Source organism: Sturnira hondurensis, unplaced genomic scaffold (genome assembly GCF_014824575.4).
Source record: "Sturnira hondurensis isolate 20B ecotype Veracruz unplaced genomic scaffold, ASM1482457v3 Scaffold0007217, whole genome shotgun sequence".
NCBI classification, from domain to species: Eukaryota; Metazoa; Chordata; class Mammalia; order Chiroptera; family Phyllostomidae; genus Sturnira; species Sturnira hondurensis.
Genome location: NW_028079848.1, coordinates 353,772 through 375,226, shown reverse-complemented (window position 1 = coordinate 375,226; position 21,455 = coordinate 353,772). Strand labels below are relative to the sequence as shown.

Sequence of the window (21,455 nt, the reverse complement as noted above, 5' to 3'; positions counted from 1 at the left end):
ACCAGGATTTCATTTTATATTTTATTAAATGTCAGAATAGATGTCTAGGAAAACAGACTATTACATATACTTCCTATATAGTTACCATCATGTGATGGAAGCTTCTAGAATTGCTATAGACGTTCTTGGGAGGAAATAGCCAGGTAGTGTTTCAGATTTGAGTCTGCCTAAAAATTACCTGGGAGAGACTGTTGAATTTTAGATTCCAAGACCCATAACTTAAGAGATTCTAATTCATTGAAGGGCCATACAAACTTAAATTCTTAAACATACAAGTAGAAATTAACACAGGGAAAATGGCATTTTAAGTCCATTTTCTTTAGTAGTATGCATTGCAACTAGACATACTTCAGTTCTTATAAATGCTGTATCAAAAAACAGTAACAGTCCCTATATTTTGTCTAGGTTTCCACTTCTTTTTACCAGAGAGTGTGTCTGACTCGGGATCCCCAATTTGAATTGTATATAAATATTGGTTTATAGCTTTCTTTTTTTCCCACAACAAGCCCAGCTCTGTATTGCTGTCATTTCTTTAGGCACAAGGTTAATCCTAATATTAATTCAATAGGAAACCTCCCAATAGAAAAAATGTAATATTTCTTTTTTGATAAGCTCGATTATAGTTTGAGTTGATTAATACAAAATGTTCTTATTATTACAATTAATAGAGACATAATGAGTTATTCTTCTGTTGCCTTGGAGCTAAACATCCTACATGACCCTGCAGTATTAAATCATCTCACGTGTCTTAAGTTTCTCCTCGGGAGTAATTTATATCTGCAGAGTTTCTGTTTAAAGGCCTGTCAATTTAATATCACTTGCCACTTAAGAGATGAAATCAAAGAGTGAACTCAGGCCAAGAACACTCATTCTCTATGCCTCCTTTAAATGCAGGCAAATAGTACACATCAAGTTGAAAAATCAACTCATTCGACCACGGTAGTATATCATTATTATTTGCCTATTATAATTGCTACTATCTGTTCTGCCACGAAGACTCAATTAAGGAAAGTAGATCAATTGTGAACATGTTAATTACATTAGCATCTTTTCAGATTCCTGACTTGAAGGAGTAGCTGTAGGAAAATACAATCAATTTTCAGTGAATTGATTTCTTGAGTCACCCTCATCAAAGAGCCCATTTATTATGTTGTGGAAATGAAGATCATTTTAATTAATATTTTAGTAATGTGAGCTACAGGGCATCTTCTTTAATCATGAGAACTGAATTCCTAAACTACACCCTTAAAGAATTCACAATATTCCACGAAATGAAAAACTGGGAAGTGGAAAATGAATGGTAACCGACCCATTGGCAATCTGGTTTTTAGTGCCTGTTGTGGATTCCAAAGGTGTGTGTGTCACAGAAATCTGATATGAAAATGGAACCCTTGCATTTTCAAGTTAAAAAGGATTTATTATTTATTTATCTTTTATAAATAAAGGATTTATTTATTTTATTTTTATGAAAATAGAAACAAAAAACAATAATATGTTCACTGGTAGATATTCACTGAGTATTATAACAATAATAGTTATGACAATATAATTAATTATATTATTTCCAGTAATCTGTATAATTATATACATAAGCTATTTAATTTGAAAAACCAATATTTGGGGATTTTTTTTACTTCTGAAAATGAAGCTTAAAAATTAACTTTATACACATGCAACTCCTATTTATTTTTCTACAGCTTCCCCAATTTTTCGAATACAGTAACTAGATGATTTAATTTCAACACTTCTAAAATTTCTAATGTGGCGGAACTAAGATCCATACAGCCCCTAAATAGTATTTAAAACAAAGTTTCATGATTTTTTAGAGGATCCCTGGGCAGGCGTAGAACAAGCAAGTGGAAAAGGAAAGCTAGCTGCCCACAGGGTTTGCAGGAAGCAGGGGCGCCCTTTGGGAGGAAGAAGGGTGTGTATTCCCCAGCACTCTGTCTAAGAGTCCAGTCGAAGCACATATCTGAATGACAATTCCTTAGTCTGCAGTGCTTTATGGTAATATATTTCCTCTCCTGAATGTGCTTTATAAAATACAGATCATAATTGTAAGTGTTATTCTAAATGATCAATGTACTGTTCGTTTATTTTACCTAGTTATTCTTTACATTTGCTATTGTTATTTTCCAGCGGTGGTTGTGATTGGTGGTTTGCTACTTATAAAATGCTTTTAATTGTTGCTACCCATCCAAAATACTAATTCCTCTGGTTGGAGATCTGCAGGGCAAAATAAACAACCTCCTAACATCTCCTTTTTGACTGTCAGACTTAAACAAGATGTGTTGTTTAAACACAATGAGAATAAAGAAAGGAGATGTCATTTCTAAGGGGGGCTAAATTAACACCAGAAACAGAAAGCTGGGGTGACACAGCTTCCGAAACATCTAACTGAGGACAAAGTTGAAGTTCAGATACACATTTAAGAAAATCAGTCCCTACAGTTAAACATGTACCAACACTCTCCTTTGTTTCACACCCACCAGAAAACCTGGTGTGCAAAGTAAGGCGGGATAGCAGAAGATGCAAGGACCACAGCATCTTACCTGCAGACCGATGGGACCAGGAGGTCCTGGGAACCCTCTTGCCCCCTCATCACCTTTTTGTCCAAACATCCCCTGTTGACCTCGGGGACCTGGCTCACCATCACCTCCCTGGCGGAGAGAAATGAAAATGATTTTAGACTGGAGAGATTATGATTCTGGTACAAGTCATCCTAAAAGTATAGCTGCTTCTAATTTAATCAAAACTGGCCTATATACGAGTAACTGAGTAAAAAGTAGATTAAATTTCCATGATCTGCTGCAAATATGCCATTACTTGTTTNGGAACCCTCTTGCCCCCTCATCACCTTTTTGTCCAAACATCCCCTGTTGACCTCGGGGACCTGGCTCACCATCACCTCCCTGGCGGAGAGAAATGAAAATGATTTTAGACTGGAGAGATTATGATTCTGGTACAAGTCATCCTAAAAGTATAGCTGCTTCTAATTTAATCAAAACTGGCCTATATACGAGTAACTGAGTAAAAATTAGATTAAATTTCCATGATCTGCTGCAAATATGCCATTATTTGTTTTGTTTATATTCTTTATATCTGGAATATGGCTGATTTTTATATTCTTATGGTTACCAAGTGAAGTAGATGTTTTGTAATAAGGGAACAATAATGTTCAGAATTTAATATAAATGAAGTACTTCTCAACGGGTTAGGATCTATTTTAAGATGAAATCACACCCTTGGCTGGGTGGGTCAGTTGATTAGAGTGTCAGCCTATAAACCAAAAGACCACAGGTTCAAATCCCAGTTAGGACACATTCCTAGGTTGCTGGTTCTGTACCCAAAGGCAACCATTGATGTTTCTGTCTCACATCACTGTTTCTCTCCCTCACTGTTGTTTCTCTCCATCCCCCTCTCCCTTAGCCTCTCTCAAAAATCAATACACATGTCCTCTGGTGGTGAGGATAGAAAGAAAAAAAAAGATGAAGTCACAACATTCTTTGTTTACCCAAATCAGCTTCCTTTGGTACATTAGATCACCTTAATTCCAATCAACCTTAAGTATACAATCCAAGTCACCCCTCTGTGCAATAGACTGGTTACGTCTAATAGACTGGTTCATATATCTAATCAGGGGCTGGGAGGATTCCAATCTGATGAACGAAGAGGGCGACTTACAGAAATTCCGGGGGCACCGACTGGACCCTGCAGACCTGGGGGGCCAGGAGGACCCTGCGGTGAGATAAAAATCGGTCATTTCGAAACGGAAGCCAGAAGAGCCTCGCCGTACAGTGCAGAACATCTGGCTGATGAAAACCTATTAATCGTCTGGACTCTCCTTTGTGATATGCACTCAGCCATCCTTGATTTCTGTCCTGGAGACTGAGACGCGCCTATTCGTGATCCATCTTAAATCGGCAGTTATTGAAAATGCTTATATCCGCAATGTTTAAAAATGGATTTCTGTGCTGATGTAAACAGTGTTCACGTTGAGAAAATCTCAAAATACCAGATTTCTCCTAATGAGATACGTGTGAGTCAGAATGAGCACATGAAAAATATGTCAGTATGCTTTCGGTCTAAATGAATATTAGGGTTCAGAGGACTCTATACATGCAGAACACAGTGATATACGAAATTTAGGATTTTCCCTGTATGTACACATGTGCAAACTGAGTGTTCTTTATTAAGTATTCCAGAACTCCTTACTGTGAGCAATAGATTTGAATAGGTTTATTAGTCTTACGTGCACAAGTATTCCTCGCTAACTGCCTGTTTATGTGTAAAGAACTGCTAAGGCATTATAGAGAGAAAAAGTCATTGGATTATATTGTTCCTTCGCATCACTGCTACATGTTGGGAAAAGTACTTCACACGAAGATTCTGAACGTGTGGTGCATGGACCACTGGGGACATGAAGCCTTCTCAGGTTTGCGCTGGGTCAAAACTCTTTTCGTAACAACTGAGACTTGATCTGTCTTTAAACCATACACACATGTGAACTAATGGTGGGTAAAACTGCTCATGTCCTAGTCCCATTCTGAGGCTTTTAGGGTAGGAATTCTTGCATATCTTTGAACGTGCATAACTTGAAAAAGAAGTTTTACTAGAATTGACTGAACACAAAGTAATATTGAATGTAAAGTGTCATAGAAAAATACAATCTAAATTAAAAAACAGAATAGACTGAATGCCAAAGGAAGTAGTATATTATAATTTTATAATGATATTATAATTTTTTGATAGGTAAGTAGTACTAACAAAAACTGCCCATGGTTATTAGCAAAAAAGGGTTAAATAAATAAAGCGCCCTTAATGAAAAAACCAGGAAACTCACATTTTCTCCTTTGTCACCCTTGCTGCCTTTTTGTCCAGGTTCACCAATTTCACCCTGTATTTGAAAGTTGGAGGCAAAGTTGATCTCCCATGTATTTCAGAAGCACATATATTTAAACATAATTAAGCAGTTCTGCCATTTGCTATTTTTTTCCCACTACCATTGTTCTCATACATGCTCTCTTTTCTTGCTTATGCCCTGCATATCATGGGGTAGCTACGAATTCTCCACCTCTAAACTCAAACTTTTGAGCACACGGAAGATGTATGCAACTTTGGGAAACCTAGCTTTGGATCTGGCGTCTAATCTTAGAAAGATTACATCTAGAATTATTAGGAAAAATGGACTTTACGATGGCAATGGAATGAAGACCACCAACCTTGTCGCCGTCCTCTCCAGGGGAGCCCGCTGGCCCGGCGGGCCCCGGGAGACCCACGGGGCCTTGCACCCCGTCTCTGCCCGCGGGGCCCTGGGGGCCTTTTTCTCCCTGTATTGAAAATCCAGCAGACCATTACTGTGTTGGAAGACACCTGTCCCTTAGCCTCTTGTTATAATTTGAAGGTTCAGCTCTAACCCATACTCTACCCTCCACATCTGACAAAGAAATCGCTTAATGTTCGCAAGAAAATACTTTGTAAATGAGGATGCAAAACATGCCTGTGTTTGCTTACGACCAAGAATACCATCCTTGAGAACCACTTATGAATCTCAGGCTACGGTCCACAGATATAATTGACTCATCTTGGAATTTTCATTTTAAACACACATTTTCTAATCAAGTATTGTATATCGATAAATCACATACTTGAGGCTTATAAGAACTCGCTGAGCCTTTATTCTTCCCTGGTAATACTAGGTAGCTAATGGGCCTAAAAATTCATAGAAATTCATCTGTTCAGTGCCCAATTTTGCCATAGGCTTTATGTGTGACCTTTTTATATTTTTAACAAATGTGCCATGGAGTGTCCCGAATTTTGATAGTTTAATTCATTGCTGCTTTCACTTATTCAAAATGACAAGGCTCCTAGCCTTTTTGTTTTTGTTTTGCTTGTTTTTTGACAATGGCATTATTTTCCTGTTTTAAAATGCACCCACTCATATATGGTGTAATAGTAAAAATGCAGCCTTGATAAGGAAGATGTCTTGTATTTTCTGTTTAAGAATTCCTTTGAGAACTCAGAATTATTTATTTTCTACAAGTCAAGATTTCCTCGGTTGTGCCCATAGTGACTTGCCTGCCTTCGCAGCAGCCAGCTCTCCAGCTGCTTCCTTCCCTCGCCACCTCCTCCTGGCGCTTCACCATGACCAAGTTTTAGTATTTACTAAATACTAAAATGTATCCTCAAATGTATTTACTGCACTTTCTCTCCACCACCGACACCTTATCCCACATCTGGCCACTGAAATAACCTCTTCCCATCCTCACATCTGTTCTTACTTCCAAACTCTTCCCTTTGATGGAACCAGAGAGACACACTCGGATAATCTTACCAACATCCCACAGTTCACCTGTTTAGGATTCCTAAGATGAAGGCCAAGTTGTTAGCATGCCCTGCAGTGGTATCGGGCTCTTACTACCTGCCCAGGTTCCTGGAGCCTCCTCTGCCCATGCTGTCTGCATTCCAACCCCTCTAGACTTTTTTCCGGGTACACCTGATTCCAGCCCCTCCTGTCCCTGGCCCGGGGTGCTAACCATAAAAGGACTCCGCTCAGCTAATTCCTTCTCATTGTTTACACGCCACCCGCAGTGTCCTGTCCAAGAGAAGGCCGAGTCCAGCTCAGGCCCCTCTCTCAGGCCCCTCTGTCCTGAGCTGACACACACCAGTGCGTCTCCTTCACATCGCTAACCAGAGTCCGTCATGCGCCACTGCTTCCTGACTCCTTGCTCCTTATCTAATTGCCCCGTCAGACAATAAACTGTGGGAGGGCAGAAGCTGTCTGTTTTTGGATTCAACTGCATCCTCCCGGCCTGTGGCCCAGACTAGCCTCTTAAGGGATATTTAATTTGTTAATTAATTTGTTAATTACTTAATGGCAACAAAAGTAACAAAATATCGACAGAGCAAAGTTAACTCTGACTTACTAGTTTCCTGGCTTCCATGTGATCTAATTTTTCAAACCTGTGCCGAAATTGCCATTGAAACCATACCCCTGATATCACTCTGGAGATCTTTCATTTCCTTCCAATCAAATATTATAATATGTTAAACCTATGGCTGCTCATACATTGTGCCCTGCTGCTCACAGTGAACTTCACTATTTTAAACACATCAGCTGATTCAGATATTTCTCCTTCCTTGGGACTTCCCATGACCCCGAACTCCAAAAATCAATTCTTTTATACAAGAGTCTCTGTAAATAAGACAGATTGACTCTCGTCTGCCTTCATTGTAGTCCACATATAACCTACAGCCAGGAATCACCTGCCACTTGTTTCTTCTGATTCTGGTCTGTGTGGAGTCAGGGGTAAAAGTCAACTGATCCACACGCTCTAAACTTAGATTTTTCATTTACAACTTGCAAGATGAGAAACCCTCTCCCCAATATGTATCTCTCGGCCCTGAACCTGCAGGACTACCAGAAACAACATCTGTACCCTCTGGAGAAGTACTTATTTTTATCATTTCTACACCCTCGTTAATAAAATGGCTGAATCTTATTTATAAAATTAACTACTCATTTCCATGTCTGAGTTGGCATAATTGTATACTAGCCTGTATTACAGTTCACAGAATCCATCCCTTCTTATCCAAAAGCCAACTTATTTGCTTATTTTCTGGTTATCCATCCATCCTTGTTTATGACAACTCTGTTTCACATGATGGCGACTCACCGATTAGGTATCACAATTACACAAAGTGATTTAGAACTACAATTTCATCTAATCCCCACCAATTACTGTGGCCGTCTTCCCTTCAGAGATGAAGAAACAGAAGTCTGGAAATGTTAAATGACATGGCCAAAAATCACGCACTGAGTAAGTGGCAGAAATGAGCTCCCAACCCAATTCGGACACCCTTTTCTTCCCTTTCCACGGATTCTTTCTTCTTATTGGATAAGTCCCAAAATATAGGTGCATGACCCCAGGTTTACAATCCTGACGCTGATCATTCTCTGTATTATATACACGTGTGTTTGAAATTGTATTTTTTCTCTTATCTCCAACTGGTATCGCCTGACCCCTTTACAGTTCAGACATTGCCTTCGCTGTTTCTGATGTAGCATTTCCCACCCATTTCTACAGCTGTCTCCTGAATAGGTATATCATCAACATCATTTCCTCTCTGTAATCTTTGCATCTGGTGCTCCCCTAATGCAATGAGTAGTTTTCCTCAGCAATTATTCTCCCCCTCGAAATATCTCTATCAATGCAGTAAGTTAGGAGAGATTTTAGCTCCACTCTCCATACTGGCCCCTGCAACCCGGCGTTTCTAATCTGATTGACGGATGCGAAGGTGCAGACTCAGCGTCTGTTCTGCAGTTAATGCCGTAAGTAGGTCATGCAGATGGATGCTCAAGGCTCATTTTCTGCTTTCTCTCTTCCAAGGAGCTGGGCTGAGAGCAACGAGGACTTGCCTTGCACAAACCCTCCCCTTGGGTTTCTCTGTGGAAGCCTCACCCTGCCCATGGTCACGTGGTGTCTTGTAACACCAGCTGCTCAGGGGAGTTAAAATGCAACACGAACGTCTGAGTTGAGGAAAAGGGAAACGCTAAACATCTTCGCTAATATTTCCATCAGTCATTACTGAAGCTCTGTATGGAGGAGGTCTGTGGCTATTTTCTCTCAAGGACTTCATAACCATTTTATGCTACTATACCTAAAATACTCCCTTTCTGGGGGAAAAAAAGTTTCTTAATCCAGCGTTCAGCACTCGGTTGCTGGCAATTGGTTTTGTTGAATACAAGAACAAAAGGATGAGCATCTTGGCTTTTTTGTTGGTGGTGGGAATAATGGGGAGGCAGGATGGGCGGGTCGTTCCGTTCTCCTGTCTCGTCATAATCAGATCAGTTCCCACTACAGCCCAGACTCAGATCCTTTCCTGGGCTCCCCTCGGCAATTTCTCTGTCACCTCAACAAATTTCTTTCTTTCAGTACCTTTCCATTTTCTAGTCTTTGTTTCAGTATTCTACTTCTTCATAAAGTCAAGGTACTGAACCACTTCAAAACCCATAATTCAATATAGTCACAGAGTTCTTGACTTCTTCATTAGTATATTCTCAATTTGTACAAGAAGCAATGTATATTTTTGTTTTCTTCTGTATATGCCTTCTTCACTGCGTTGTGGCAAGACCTAAGTGCCCTGGACGTGTGAATGAACTGGTATGAAAGGGCCTGAAACTCTGCCTTTTCTCTCCCTTCCCAGGGCTCAGGGTACTAGAAACGTTGTGGACAAATCTTTATAGTTTTTGAGGTTGGTTGGAAATTAGAGAACTTGTAAGAGGTAGGCAAAGAACAATTTTTTCATCGTTGTTTATTAACAGCTCAGAAAGTAATGTCTAGATTTCCAACACATTTACTAAGCTGGAAATAGATTATTACTTAAAAAAATTCTCAGTAACTCAATATGCTTTTTTCTGTTCCCCCCCCAAATTCTGTCCAAGGTGGCATGGCTTCATTTTAATATTCTAAATGTTCCTGAAAGATAATGGATTACATGAAGCAACCATTTTAATTTGAAAAAAACTTGAGTAATATCACAAACAGAGATGAGAGAAAATGCTTAGACAATGAAATCAACATGCTTGATCTGAATTAACTTGCTAAAACTAAAGTCTTTGTGATTAAAAAAAGTTTTTAAAAATTATACGTGTAGACTAGATTATATATTTCAAGACTTACATGTATGCAGAAGTATCAAACTCATATCTGTGTATGATTGTCAGCGATTTTTGACTACATTCACCAAACGAGTCTGTGTTTTAATCTTGGAGGATGAGAGAAAGCTTTCATGTTTTAGAAAATTAACATGATTAAATGAAAAGCAGAAAGAAAAATAGGGAAGAGATCTTGACGAAGAAGCAGGAACCTAGTGAACAGAACAGCCTACGGTCACTGAAATATAAAAACTTTTCAAGTCCAATAATGATTAAGATGAGATCATTGGTCACATGTTTTCATTCTCACTCGCTGTAGACAAAGACTCAAATTACATGAGAAGAATAGCCACTTTCTGTGGGTTTAACTTGCATGAAAAATGACTGGAAATATACTTGTATTTCAGGGAGCGTGAAAAGTGCACACTTTCCTAATACAAAACAGCAAGGAATAGTTTTCATCAAAACTCCAATTTTATTTTTTAAAGGAGCAAAATCAGGAGCCTTTTACATTAATAATATCCAACTCCCTCCTCGCAGGTATTAGGGTTTCATAAAGCATGGGGAAAAAATGCCATCTCACTTAATTGAATTGGAAATTTTCTGTATTATAAAAATAAAAAGGAGCGAGCTTACATGCCAGGCACACACACACAGGGAGAATGCAGGGGAGTAGGAAGAGCTAATATCCCCGAGTAAAAAGTAATGACTGTGCAGGGTGGCGGGATCATATGTTTTGAGATTACTTACGGGCGCGCCTTTCTCTCCAGCCGGACCAGGAGGGCCCTGGGGTCCCGGACGCCCTGGCAACCCAATGGGGCCCGCGGTGCCTGCTGCTCCTCGTTCTCCCGGCGAACCCTGGACACGAGGTGGGGCGGGAAGTATGTTGTTAACAATCACGGAAAAGGAGATTCTGGCGTAGGCATCGCTCACTGAATAGTGTAACCTTTTAGTAAGTAATGCAAAGGTCACTTTGAGACAATGATAAGATCTCAAACAAGAACAGCGGTACTTACTACTTTAAAGATTAATCTCTAGTACCAAAAGTTAGGAAATTCTGATAAGATGAAGTCATTTCAACATTATATATATTTCATATTTTAAAGATGTTATCTTTCTTATTTAAATGTATAATTATTATAAAATGAGAGGTATGCACTGGCCTTTTTATAAAACATGTGAACAGGATGGAAATGTTTTTAAAAATACAGGCTCTAAGTGGACTCATGTCTGGTTATTACAAATTACCCAAATTTGCAGGAAAAGGGATTCCAAGCGAATGTATACTTTCCTGAGAAGCTGTGGAATAACAATTAAGACAAATACATATTTCCTTCACTGGACACACTAGGACTGGCAAGGACATGACAATAACTCATGGCTTTTAGTTAGAAAACAAACATTGTTAATTTTATAGTGAAGTATGTTTAATCTTTCAAATTCATTACATATATACTGCCATACATATGAGAGAAAGAATGCTGATTTGAATCAATGACAATGGGAAGAGTCTGTAGATATTATGTAATCTTTTTATTATACAAAACTTAACTATTTTAATGACTTCCTTGGAGTATTAATAAGATTAAATTCAGATTGCCATCTTGCTTGTGCAAACTGCATTAAAATTAACAATAAAAACTTATTACTTTCCTGTAGTTAAAATACTGCCGATGATATTATCACAGCTCATTAATTTCAAAAGAGTGGATGAAAACTTTTTTGATGTCTATTTGCTCCCTACAGTACAGCTGCAATTTCCTTTTCCATTAGTTATTTCAAACATTCTGTAAGTCGAGCTACTTTTAATAACAGCGTGCTCTGCAATGATTTTATTTTATACATCGATAAATGAAAAAGGGAAAGTCTCTGATGAGACGTACCGATTAAGCAAATCATATTACAAACTTGCAAATCGTATTGAAATATCCCCAGGCCAACTTTGTCAAAGGATAAGCTAGTGAATCCTCCAGTTCCAGCTGAATTACTGGAGAAGTCCCATTTTTAAAAAAAAAAATGCAAATGTAACCCAATAATAAAAAGAGAACCCATTTACACATTCCAGAGAAATGAGGTGAAAACGTGAGACTGACAATACACAGAGCGGGAACCCAGCAGGCACTGCCGGGGGTGGTACCAGCCCTTCGACACTCACACTGCAGATGCGTTTTTTTCCCCATGAAGGGCAGACATTGGTAGTGATAGAAATTACTGCGCTTCTCTGTAACTGGCTATAGTACAGGACAGAGGGCTTTATAATTGCTAGATACATGAGTGCATCTACAACTAATACATTTGAGTTGAAACATAAGTTAAACAAGTCACAAAAAGCACCACAAGGGGAGGATTTCTATTTTTTTTCCCCCGCTGACCTCCAGCCATCCAGGCAGTGGCTGGCACACTGGCAACCCTCAGGAAACAGGTCGGCGGAGTGTGCCTGGCCCGTCCCAGCACTGAACCTCTTTCCACCTTCACCAAATTGGTTAACTTCTCTATGGCTCACTTTTCTTGCCAATAAAACGGGCACTGATACAGACGGATTCACTGGGTTTGGGGGATGTCAATGCTTTTTATGGCATGTGATGCAACTATGATGCAACAGAGGTTAGAGAGCTGTGCACAAACCACTCTCCGTTTTACACGTAGATGTGCAATCCCAAACGATTGTCCAAGTGAAATTTTATTTTGNGGAACCCAGCAGGCACTGCCGGGGGTGGTACCAGCCCTTCGACACTCACACTGCAGATGCGTTTTTTTCCCCATGAAGGGCAGACATTGGTAGTGATAGAAATTACTGCGCTTCTCTGTAACTGGCTATAGTACAGGACAGAGGGCTTTATAATTGCTAGATACATGAGTGCATCTACAACTAATACATTTGAGTTGAAACATAAGTTAAACAAGTCACAAAAAGCACCACAAGGGGAGGATTTCTATTTTTTTTCCCCCGCTGACCTCCAGCCATCCAGGCAGTGGCTGGCACACTGGCAACCCTCAGGAAACAGGTCAGCGGAGTGTGACTGGCCTGTCCCAGCACTGAACCTCTTTCCACCTTCACCAAATTGGTTAACTTCTCTATGGCTCACTTTTCTTGCCAATAAAACGGGCGCTGATACAGACGGGTTCACTGGGTTTGGGGGATGTCAATGCTTTTTATGTCATGGAAAGTTCTTTAAACGATATCTTCCTTAAACTATGATGCAACAGAGGTTAGAGAGCTGTGCATAAACCACTCTCCGTTTTACACGTAGATGTGCAATCCCAAACGATCGTCCAAGTGAAATTTTATTTTGTGAAGAGAAAACTAAGCTCGAGAAGGTGGTGTGGGCCGAGGTCACACTGTTAAAGGGAGAGCAGACCTTTGCCACCTCCCAGTACTTTTTGTCCTCATGTAAACCGCTCATCGGAAGCTTAAAAGAGAGTCCAAGGTGAAAAAACAATTAAAGTCCTCATCAGCTTTTCATCCCATGTTGACTAGTTCACAGGACTAGTCAATAAGGATCACTGCCTAGATCTCGGAGGGAAAAAAGAAGCTGATAAAGGAGGGAGATTGAAATAAGATATATAAATGATTGGCAGGTAACAGAGGGGCTCAAAATGTTATCAACAAGTCACCCACGACCTGTGTGACAGCAAGGGGAATTAGAGTCATTGGGACAACAGCCAATGAGTGACATGACAGCATCATAATGTAGAAAGTAATGAAGACTGAATTATTAAGCTAATTACCAAGTATAAACGCTCAACACCTACAAGTATAGTGGTTACAATTAAGCTGTAGTGAGGTTAAATAAGAAGACATTGTGTCAAACTGACCTTTTTTATTTACAAAAAAACCCCCAATCCTATACACTCATCTCTCTACAGCAACGACAAATAGTTTAAACATTAAAAGTGCTCACATGGGAATTCCTCAGAGAATGAGAGGCTAAAAGCTATAGAAATATCATCGCCCCAATTTGTGATTTAAGTAGCACTGGACATGTGACAAATTAAGTTTTCCAAACATAGTGGGTTGAATTACATGAATTATAACAACCATGACATCAGAAAGTGTTCTGGTATTCAAATACTAAACATCAGCCCCTGCGGGTCACTCGTTTGCAAGTGGAAAGTGGACAGTCACGAGCTTTTGAAAGGGAGAACTTTTCATTTCCATATTTAGTTATTTTCTTTTACTTATTTTTATTTTTTATTTACAGTTGACATTATTTTGTGTTAGTTTTAGGTGTACAGCACCTAAATATATTTTTTATGTTAAATATATTTTATTCATTACGTTATTACAGTTGTTCCATTTTTTCCTCCCCTTTATTCCCCTCTGCCTTGTACCTCTCCCCCCACCAGCATGCCCCCACGTTCATGTCCATGGGTCGTACATCTTTGGCTTCTCCATTTCCCATATTATTCTTAATCTCCTCTTGTCTATTCTGTACCTACTATTTATGCTTCTTATTCCCTGTACCTTTCCCCCTCCCTCCTCTTCCCCTTCCCCACTGATAACCCTCCATGTGATCTCCATTTCTGTGATTCTGTTCCTGATCTAGTTGTTTGCTTAGCTCATTTTGTTTTTTGTTTTTAAGTTCAGCTGTTGATATTTCTGAGTTAGTTGTCACTTTCCTGTTCATATTTTTTATCTTCTTTTACTTAAATAAGTCCCTTTAACATTTCATATAATAAGGGCTTGGTGATGATGAACTCCTTTAACTTGACCTTATCTGGGAAGCACTGTGTCTGCCCTTCCATTCTAAATGAAGGCTTTGCTGGACAGAGTCACCTTGGATGTAGGCCCTTGGTTTTCATGACTTGGAATGCTTCTTTCCAGCCCCTTCTTGACTGTAAGGTCTCTTTTGAGAGATCAGCTGATAGTCTTACGGAAACTCCTTTGAGGGTAACTGTCTCCTCTTTTTTCTTGCTGCTTTTGAGATGCTGTTATCTTTAATCTCAGGTAATGTAATTATGATGTGCCTTGATGTGTGCTTCCTTGGGTCCAACTTCTTTGGGATTCTCTGAGCTTCCTGGACTTCGTGGAAACCTATTTCCTTTGTTAGACTGGGGAAGTTCTCCTTGATTATGTTTTTCTTTAAGATTTTATTTATTTATCTTTAGAGGGGAAAGGAAGGAGAGAAGGAGAGAAATATCAATGTATGTNCGTACTTCTTTGGCTTCTCCATTTCCCATATTATTCTTAATCTCCTCTTGTCTATTCTGTACCTACTATTTATGCTTCTTATTCCCTGTACCTTTCCCCCTCCCTCCTCTTCCCCTTCCCCACTGATAACCCTCCATGTGATCTCCATTTCTGTGATTCTGTTCCTGATCTAGTTGTTTGCTTAGCTCATTTTGTTTTTTGTTTTTAAGTTCAGCTGTTGATATTTCTGAGTTAGTTGTCACTTTCCTGTTCATATTTTTTATCTTCTTTTACTTAAATAAGTCCCTTTAACATTTCATATAATAAGGGCTTGGTGATGATGAACTCCTTTAACTTGACCTTATCTGGGAAGCACTGTGTCTGCCCTTCCATTCTAAATGAAGGCTTTGCTGGACAGAGTCATCTTGGATGTAGGCCCTTGGTTTTCATGACTTGGAATGCTTCTTTCCAGCCCCTTCTTGACTGTAAGGTCTCTTTTGAGAGATCAGCTGATAGTCTTATGGAAACTCCTTTGAGGGTAACTGTCTCCTTTTTTCTTACTGCTTTTGAGATGCTGTTATCTTTAATCTCGGGTAATGTAATTATGATGTGCCTTGATGTGTGCTTCCTTGGGTCCAACTTCTTTGGGATTCTCTGAGCTTCCTGGACTTCCTGGAAACCTATTTCCTTTGTTAGGCTGGGGAAGTTCTCCTTGATTATGTTTTTTTAAAGATTTTATTTATTTATCTTTAGAGGGGAAAGGAAGGAGAGAAGGAGAGAAATATCAATGTATGGTTGCTTCTCGTGAGTCCCCTGCTGGGAACTGGCCTGCAACCCAGGCATGAGCCCTGACTGGGAATCGAACCACGATCGTGTGGTTTGCAGGCCCACGCTCGATCCACTGAGCTACACCAGACAAGGCTCCTTGATTATGTTTTTAAATAAGTTTTCAATTTCTTGTTGTTGTTCTTCTTCTGGCACCCCCATGATTCAGATGTTGGAACATTTAAATTTGTCCAGGAGGTTCCTGAGCCTCTCGTCTGTTTTTTGAATTCATGTTTCTTCATTCTGTTCTGGTTGAATGTTTATTTCTTCCTTCTGCTCCAAACCATCGATTTGAGTCCTGGTTTCCCTCTTGTCACTGTTGGCTCCCTATAATTTTCCTTTATTCCACTTTTCATAGTCTTCATTTTTTCATCCATTATGTGACCATACTCAACCATTTCTGTGAGCATCCTGATCACCAGCATTTTGAACTCTGCATCTGATAGGCTGTCTACATCTTCATTACTTAGTTGTATTATTTTTTTCTGGAGCTTTCATCTGTTCCTTCATTTGGTCCATTTTTTGGTCGTGACGTGCCTCTTATGTAATAAGGGAAGGAGCCTTAGGTATTCACCAGGGCAGGGCAATCACGTCACTGCGCTGTGACGTTGTATGTGGGGGAGGGTCCAAGAGGGAGCAGTGCCTCTTCCTTAGCTCCCCACCAGCTTTCAGTCACTTCCTCCACTACCCACACGCAAATGGGTCTCTTTTGGTGCTGATTCTCAGAGGGTGGGTTTGTGTATGTTCTAGGACCCTGTGCGTCTCTCCAACAAACTCTTCTAGGAGGCTGTGAGTTTCTCCCACCTTGGCAACCCCCACAGGTGTTTTCAGTCAGAGGTTTGAGGCTTTATTTCCCCAGTGGAACCTTGGATTGTTCCTCCAGTTGTTCATCCAGGTTGATTTGCACGTGAACGTGGGGCCACCTGGTCCTCCATCCACTGCCTGCCTGGTGTCCTCTCCTCCTGGCCGCCTGTCTCCACCCCTCCTACCAGTCTGGATGAATGTTTCTTCTTAAACTCCTTGGTTGTTGGATTTCCATAGTTTGATTTTTCTGGCAGTTCTGGTTATTTTTGTTTTTAAATTTGTTGTTGTCCTTCTTTCACTTGTGTGAAGAGGCAAAGTGTATCTACCCATGACTCCATCTTGACTGGAAGCCACCGTATTATTGACCATATTCTCTGTGCCGTACTTTACATCCCTGTGACTATTTTGTAACTACCAGTCTGTACGTCTTCATCCCTTCACCTGGTCCACCCAGTCCCCCAACTCCCCTCCCCTTTGGCAACCTTCAGTCTGTTCTCTGCAGTATGAGTCTTTGGTTCCCATTCTGTTTGTTTGTTTGTTTGCTTCTTTAGATTTTAGTTACTTGCTTTACCTTTGCGAGCTTCCTGTTCCCCAGTACCTCCCCTACTCCACACGATGGTAAGGAAATGAGCAGTAGCATCGTTCACGGTCCTGCAGCGCTGAGTGGTTTTATCTCCGCTGCGTCCCACACGGAACACCCAGGTAAACGTGTTTTCCGTGATTTTCCCTGGGTGTTTCATGTTCTGAGGAGCATTGGCAAAGCAAATGGAACTAGTGAACAGATAAGCCCTCTCATCAGCATTCACTTAAAAGGCAGCCCACAAGAGAGAGAAGCATAAATGTAGAATGTTCTTATAAACTAGAGCTAGAGAAGGGGAAAAAAAAGCTGCCCCCTTTTTTAAGGTCAAGTTGTCCTTCACAGTAAGACATATGCCGTAATTCCTATTTTTCAGATCACATATATTTTACATCAGATAGGCTAACTATTTCTGTGAAATATCAAACACTGCCACAACGTAAAGCATACATTCTGAATGAATAACCAACCCAAAGTCCTGCTGGCCTTTGGCCCCACCACCAGCTTCATACTAGCCTGCTGACATCTACCTGGGTTCCAATAGAGAAAATGAGCTTTAGCTGAACAAACTTTGCTTATGACCGCATGAGTCAGTAGCTGTGAGCCTTCTGAAAACGCTGGCCACCAAGTTTGCGCCATAAGTAAAAGGCAGTGAAAAGAAGGTTGTCTGGCATGGGTTGTAGAAAAAAATTAGAATTAATAGGGCTTGTGTGGGAAGGGTTTATAAACTCCAAAGGAAAAGCTGACAAGGAGAAGAAATAATAGCACATTAGGAGGGAAGAAGCATCGCAGCGCCAGGGAACAGTCATGAAATAGGGGTCCTGGGAAGAGGGAGAGAGGGCACAGCGCACGATTGATTGTAAAGCCTTGGACATTCGTCTTGCGATGGCTCTGGCCCCTCTGCTACACTTCCTCCACATGAACTCCCCCTTCCTGGCGACCAAAGCAAATGGTTGTAACAATGCAGGTCTTTTATTACACACACTACTGTATTTCTTTGAATCATCTCATTTTTAGAGAAATCATGGTCGACCACAAGAGATTCGCTATCAGAAAAATATATACAGAGGAGAAATTACTTAGGGAATCCATTTTCCTTGATTTTGTTCTATGAAAATATAGGTGGTAGAAGCCATCTGAGAATTTGCGTGCCTGGTGCATTTGTGTGTGTTGTGCGCTGACATAAATATAAAGCACGCCATCCGTTTTCTGTTCCACATATGAGAAGATGCTGCGTTGCCCCCCTTTCTGGCTGTTCAGCCTCTGGTGGCGTTCTGCTTTTGTGTGTGTGTGTGCACGCATGCGTGTCAGATGGCCAGTTCGTGAGCAAACCCCTGCCCCTTCTTTGGGCTGTGACTGGCATCTACTCCCAGCTCTCAGGTACAACAACCTGCACAGAATAAACACGTGGAGTCATGTTTACTCTAGGCGTCAGGAGCCCAAAGTAGTCACAGCACCCTGTGGGGATCCTTGTGTTTGTCTTGAGAGCACTGAAAAAATGTTTCTCAATATACACCGATTCTGAGAGCAAAACCTTTAGGAAAGTATGACTCACCGGCACTGTGCTAAGATGACCCAAACAGCGGTGAGCACTCTGAGACTGTAATTCACTCAAAAATTTGCTTTTCATAATAAAACTGGTATTTGATTTATAGTTCTAACTCTAAAATAATTCCTTGAGGCAAAAATCACTTCTTTCGCCTTGCCTTCTTTGTTCTGTCTTTTAATATAACACTTTATTATTTGTTATTTTGTCTATCTCCTATGTCTCCTTCAGTAAGCCATAAACTCTTTGTAGGAAATGCCCATTTAATGAATCTATAAAACTTCAGTTTAATAGGTTGGTATGGTCAGATATTTAATTATAGTTTTTCCACAAGAAAAGACTTATAGTAGCTCACAGGGAAGATATAAAATATAAATGAATATAAATAAGGAATAGTTAAGTGAGAAAAGTTCATAAGCAAGTAACTTTTTATTGGCATAAAATAAAACCAGTAATATTAGTAACCTAAAAATGCATACTACAGGTCATAATCAGGGTTTTGAAATCACTTTAATGGATCTTGTCCAGAATTTTTAAATATGGACTATAATAAAATATAATAAATATTAAAATATATCATATGTACAGGTTTTTATAGTGAGTTCTATTCAAAATGTTAGTCATAAAGCAAAGAGTTATCTTCTCTGTGTCTTGGTTTTGACTCCACGATTTCTGTAAGTGGAAGCACACAGAGAAATCTAATTTTCACAATTTACGAAAATATATACCGGGTCACTGATCAAGAAATTACAAATATTTCTCAGGCTGTGATTCCCAAGATATTTCTTCTGGGGAAACCCATATGGAAGGCACTGCTCACAGACACCCCCCCCCCCCATGCATTCTTAAATGGAATTTCTGGCTCAGGCAACTCCGTGTATCACTGTTGCCTACCACCGGCCAGTGCCTTCACTGCTGGACCTAGCAAAGGTCGGAACATCCCTCACTAGGTGTCATAGCAACAGGACACAAATAGCCTGCTCTACGTTTCCAACCACATGGGTGATAACTGAAGACAACGGGTGTCAAAAGATTCAGACCATCCATTTGTTTCAGGAGTTTAATCTTTGATTCATTCCAATTAAGTAACCGTTACAAAGAACACCTATAGGGATATTAATGCCCAGTGAGCTGTAACATTAGCTCCTCTCTCTCCATTTTTGACAAAATTATTCACAGGAGTAGAGAAGAACCAAGGTGAGTTGGAAAAAAATAAACCAAAACAGGGGAGGGGGACTTAAGTAGATATTTACTGTGTGATCTAGGTATCTGGAAATGCATAGGTAATAGGCTATTACGAATCTTTGTCTTTGCGGGACTATAAACTTGGGCAAGTTATTCACCTTCTCTAAGCCTCAGATTTCTTGCCTTTAAAGAATGGAATGTTAATATCTACCTGGCCAGATTATGAAGATTAAATAAGATCATGATTTCAAAGTTCGTAGCATTAAAAATTGAAAGGATAAACACGCCTAGTATTATTTCATTTTCTATTCCCTTTAGCCTTCACATACTTTATTCATACCATTTCTCCCCCAAGAATTCATCACTTTAGCGCTTTTTCTTTCGTATGAATAACTGCAGAATCTCCATCCTTCTCTGCTCCTGTGAGTCTCAGTCCAGTACTTAGCATTACTCAGACAATCTCCCAAAGGTGACGTTAACGCAAGATTTGATGTCAACTCAGACAGATCTATTATGGAGGCCAGGAGTTCTATAGAATATTCTTATGCCTTTATCCATTATGACTTATAGTTTCGTTCTCTCCCCAACTGGCCTATTGTTTCCTTCTGATACTTTAATGTCACCTTTTTGACCGACATTGCAAAACGTGACTTGTTGTCTTTCTTGCCAAAGCAGCCACCGCTCCCCATTCTTTGCTTTTTAACATTAATTTCTGAGTAGCTCATAGCAAGTCTTGAGTTACTCGAAATAGAAGCTTTAACATGAACAAACTTTCTGGAGAAGTGACCAGTCGCATTCAGAAACTCAGCGGGTTTGGGAGTTTTGATCTTAGTCATTTGGAATAAGAGGTTTTCAAAACCAGATTTCACGCGCACCGAACTCGCTCAAAAGGGAGCAAACTGCAGCTTGTTCAGCACATGTTACGGAGAAGGCATCCTTGTGAACCTCTTCCCTATTTTTTACAATGATTACAGCAATATGTAGGGAACTCATAATGTGGGTGAGAGCTTTCCTTTTAGTGGTTCCTTTTCCATCGACTTGAAGGAAGCATTTTCATTGGTTGATGCCTCCAGGTTTGGATACGTGAATTTGTCCTACGGTAGGTGTTAATTCCAAATACATGACCTCCAGTGGTCATCTGTGGAGCATGTCCAATTGCCAAGTATAAAGGCCTTTTAAAAACTTTTGCGACTGCTAAGAGGTTTTGGATTGCCCCATGACTGGTTTGTGTCAAGTTCAAGGGCTATGACCCTTCTGCTGATTTCTCTTCTGTTCCCTCCACCCTTGATGATTAACATTTATTGATGTGTGTTATCAGTCATTTAATCATTGACTGTCTTACATTGCTGGTTTATCTTTGGTGTGCTCTTTTTTAAAACCGTTTACTATACAGTAAGTCTCTTAAAGAGGTATCTTCCACGGAGCTTAAGTATATACAGGAAAGTAGTAATTGCCAAATAAATCATGCTAGAACCAACTAAATAAATTATATTTTTATATTATATTCAATACATTATCCTAAATGCAACCAGATAACTGTTGATATATATCCTGGTGAAGTGTATTTCCAGGCCATATTTTGGACCCTACAAATACATTGATTTCAGCTCTTCCAAAAAGCTGGAACAGCATTCCTTGTTTGGGAACTAAAAATAACTTTAAACAATTTAATTCTTATGGTCATAATTCAGGTCTTGCCAATGCAGTAACCATGGATCATATATATATA

General features: G+C 39.8%; 1 protein-coding gene across 2 annotated transcripts in view; it reads right to left on the bottom strand.

The window, feature by feature from the left end:
• The window catches only part of COL11A1 (collagen type XI alpha 1 chain), a 166,122-nt gene that overhangs the window by 37,886 nt on the left and 106,781 nt on the right, over positions 1-21,455 (bottom strand). For both annotated transcript variants that reach the window (XM_037051306.1, XM_037051307.1), the window contains exons 42-46: positions 10,409-10,516; positions 5,223-5,330; positions 4,844-4,897; positions 3,685-3,738; positions 2,553-2,660 (exon numbers count right to left, since the gene is read on the bottom strand). In XM_037051306.1, coding sequence (XP_036907201.1) covers positions 2,553-2,660; positions 3,685-3,738; positions 4,844-4,897; positions 5,223-5,330; positions 10,409-10,516 — 432 coding nt within the window. The remainder of the gene's footprint in view (positions 1-2,552; positions 2,661-3,684; positions 3,739-4,843; positions 4,898-5,222; positions 5,331-10,408; positions 10,517-21,455) is intronic.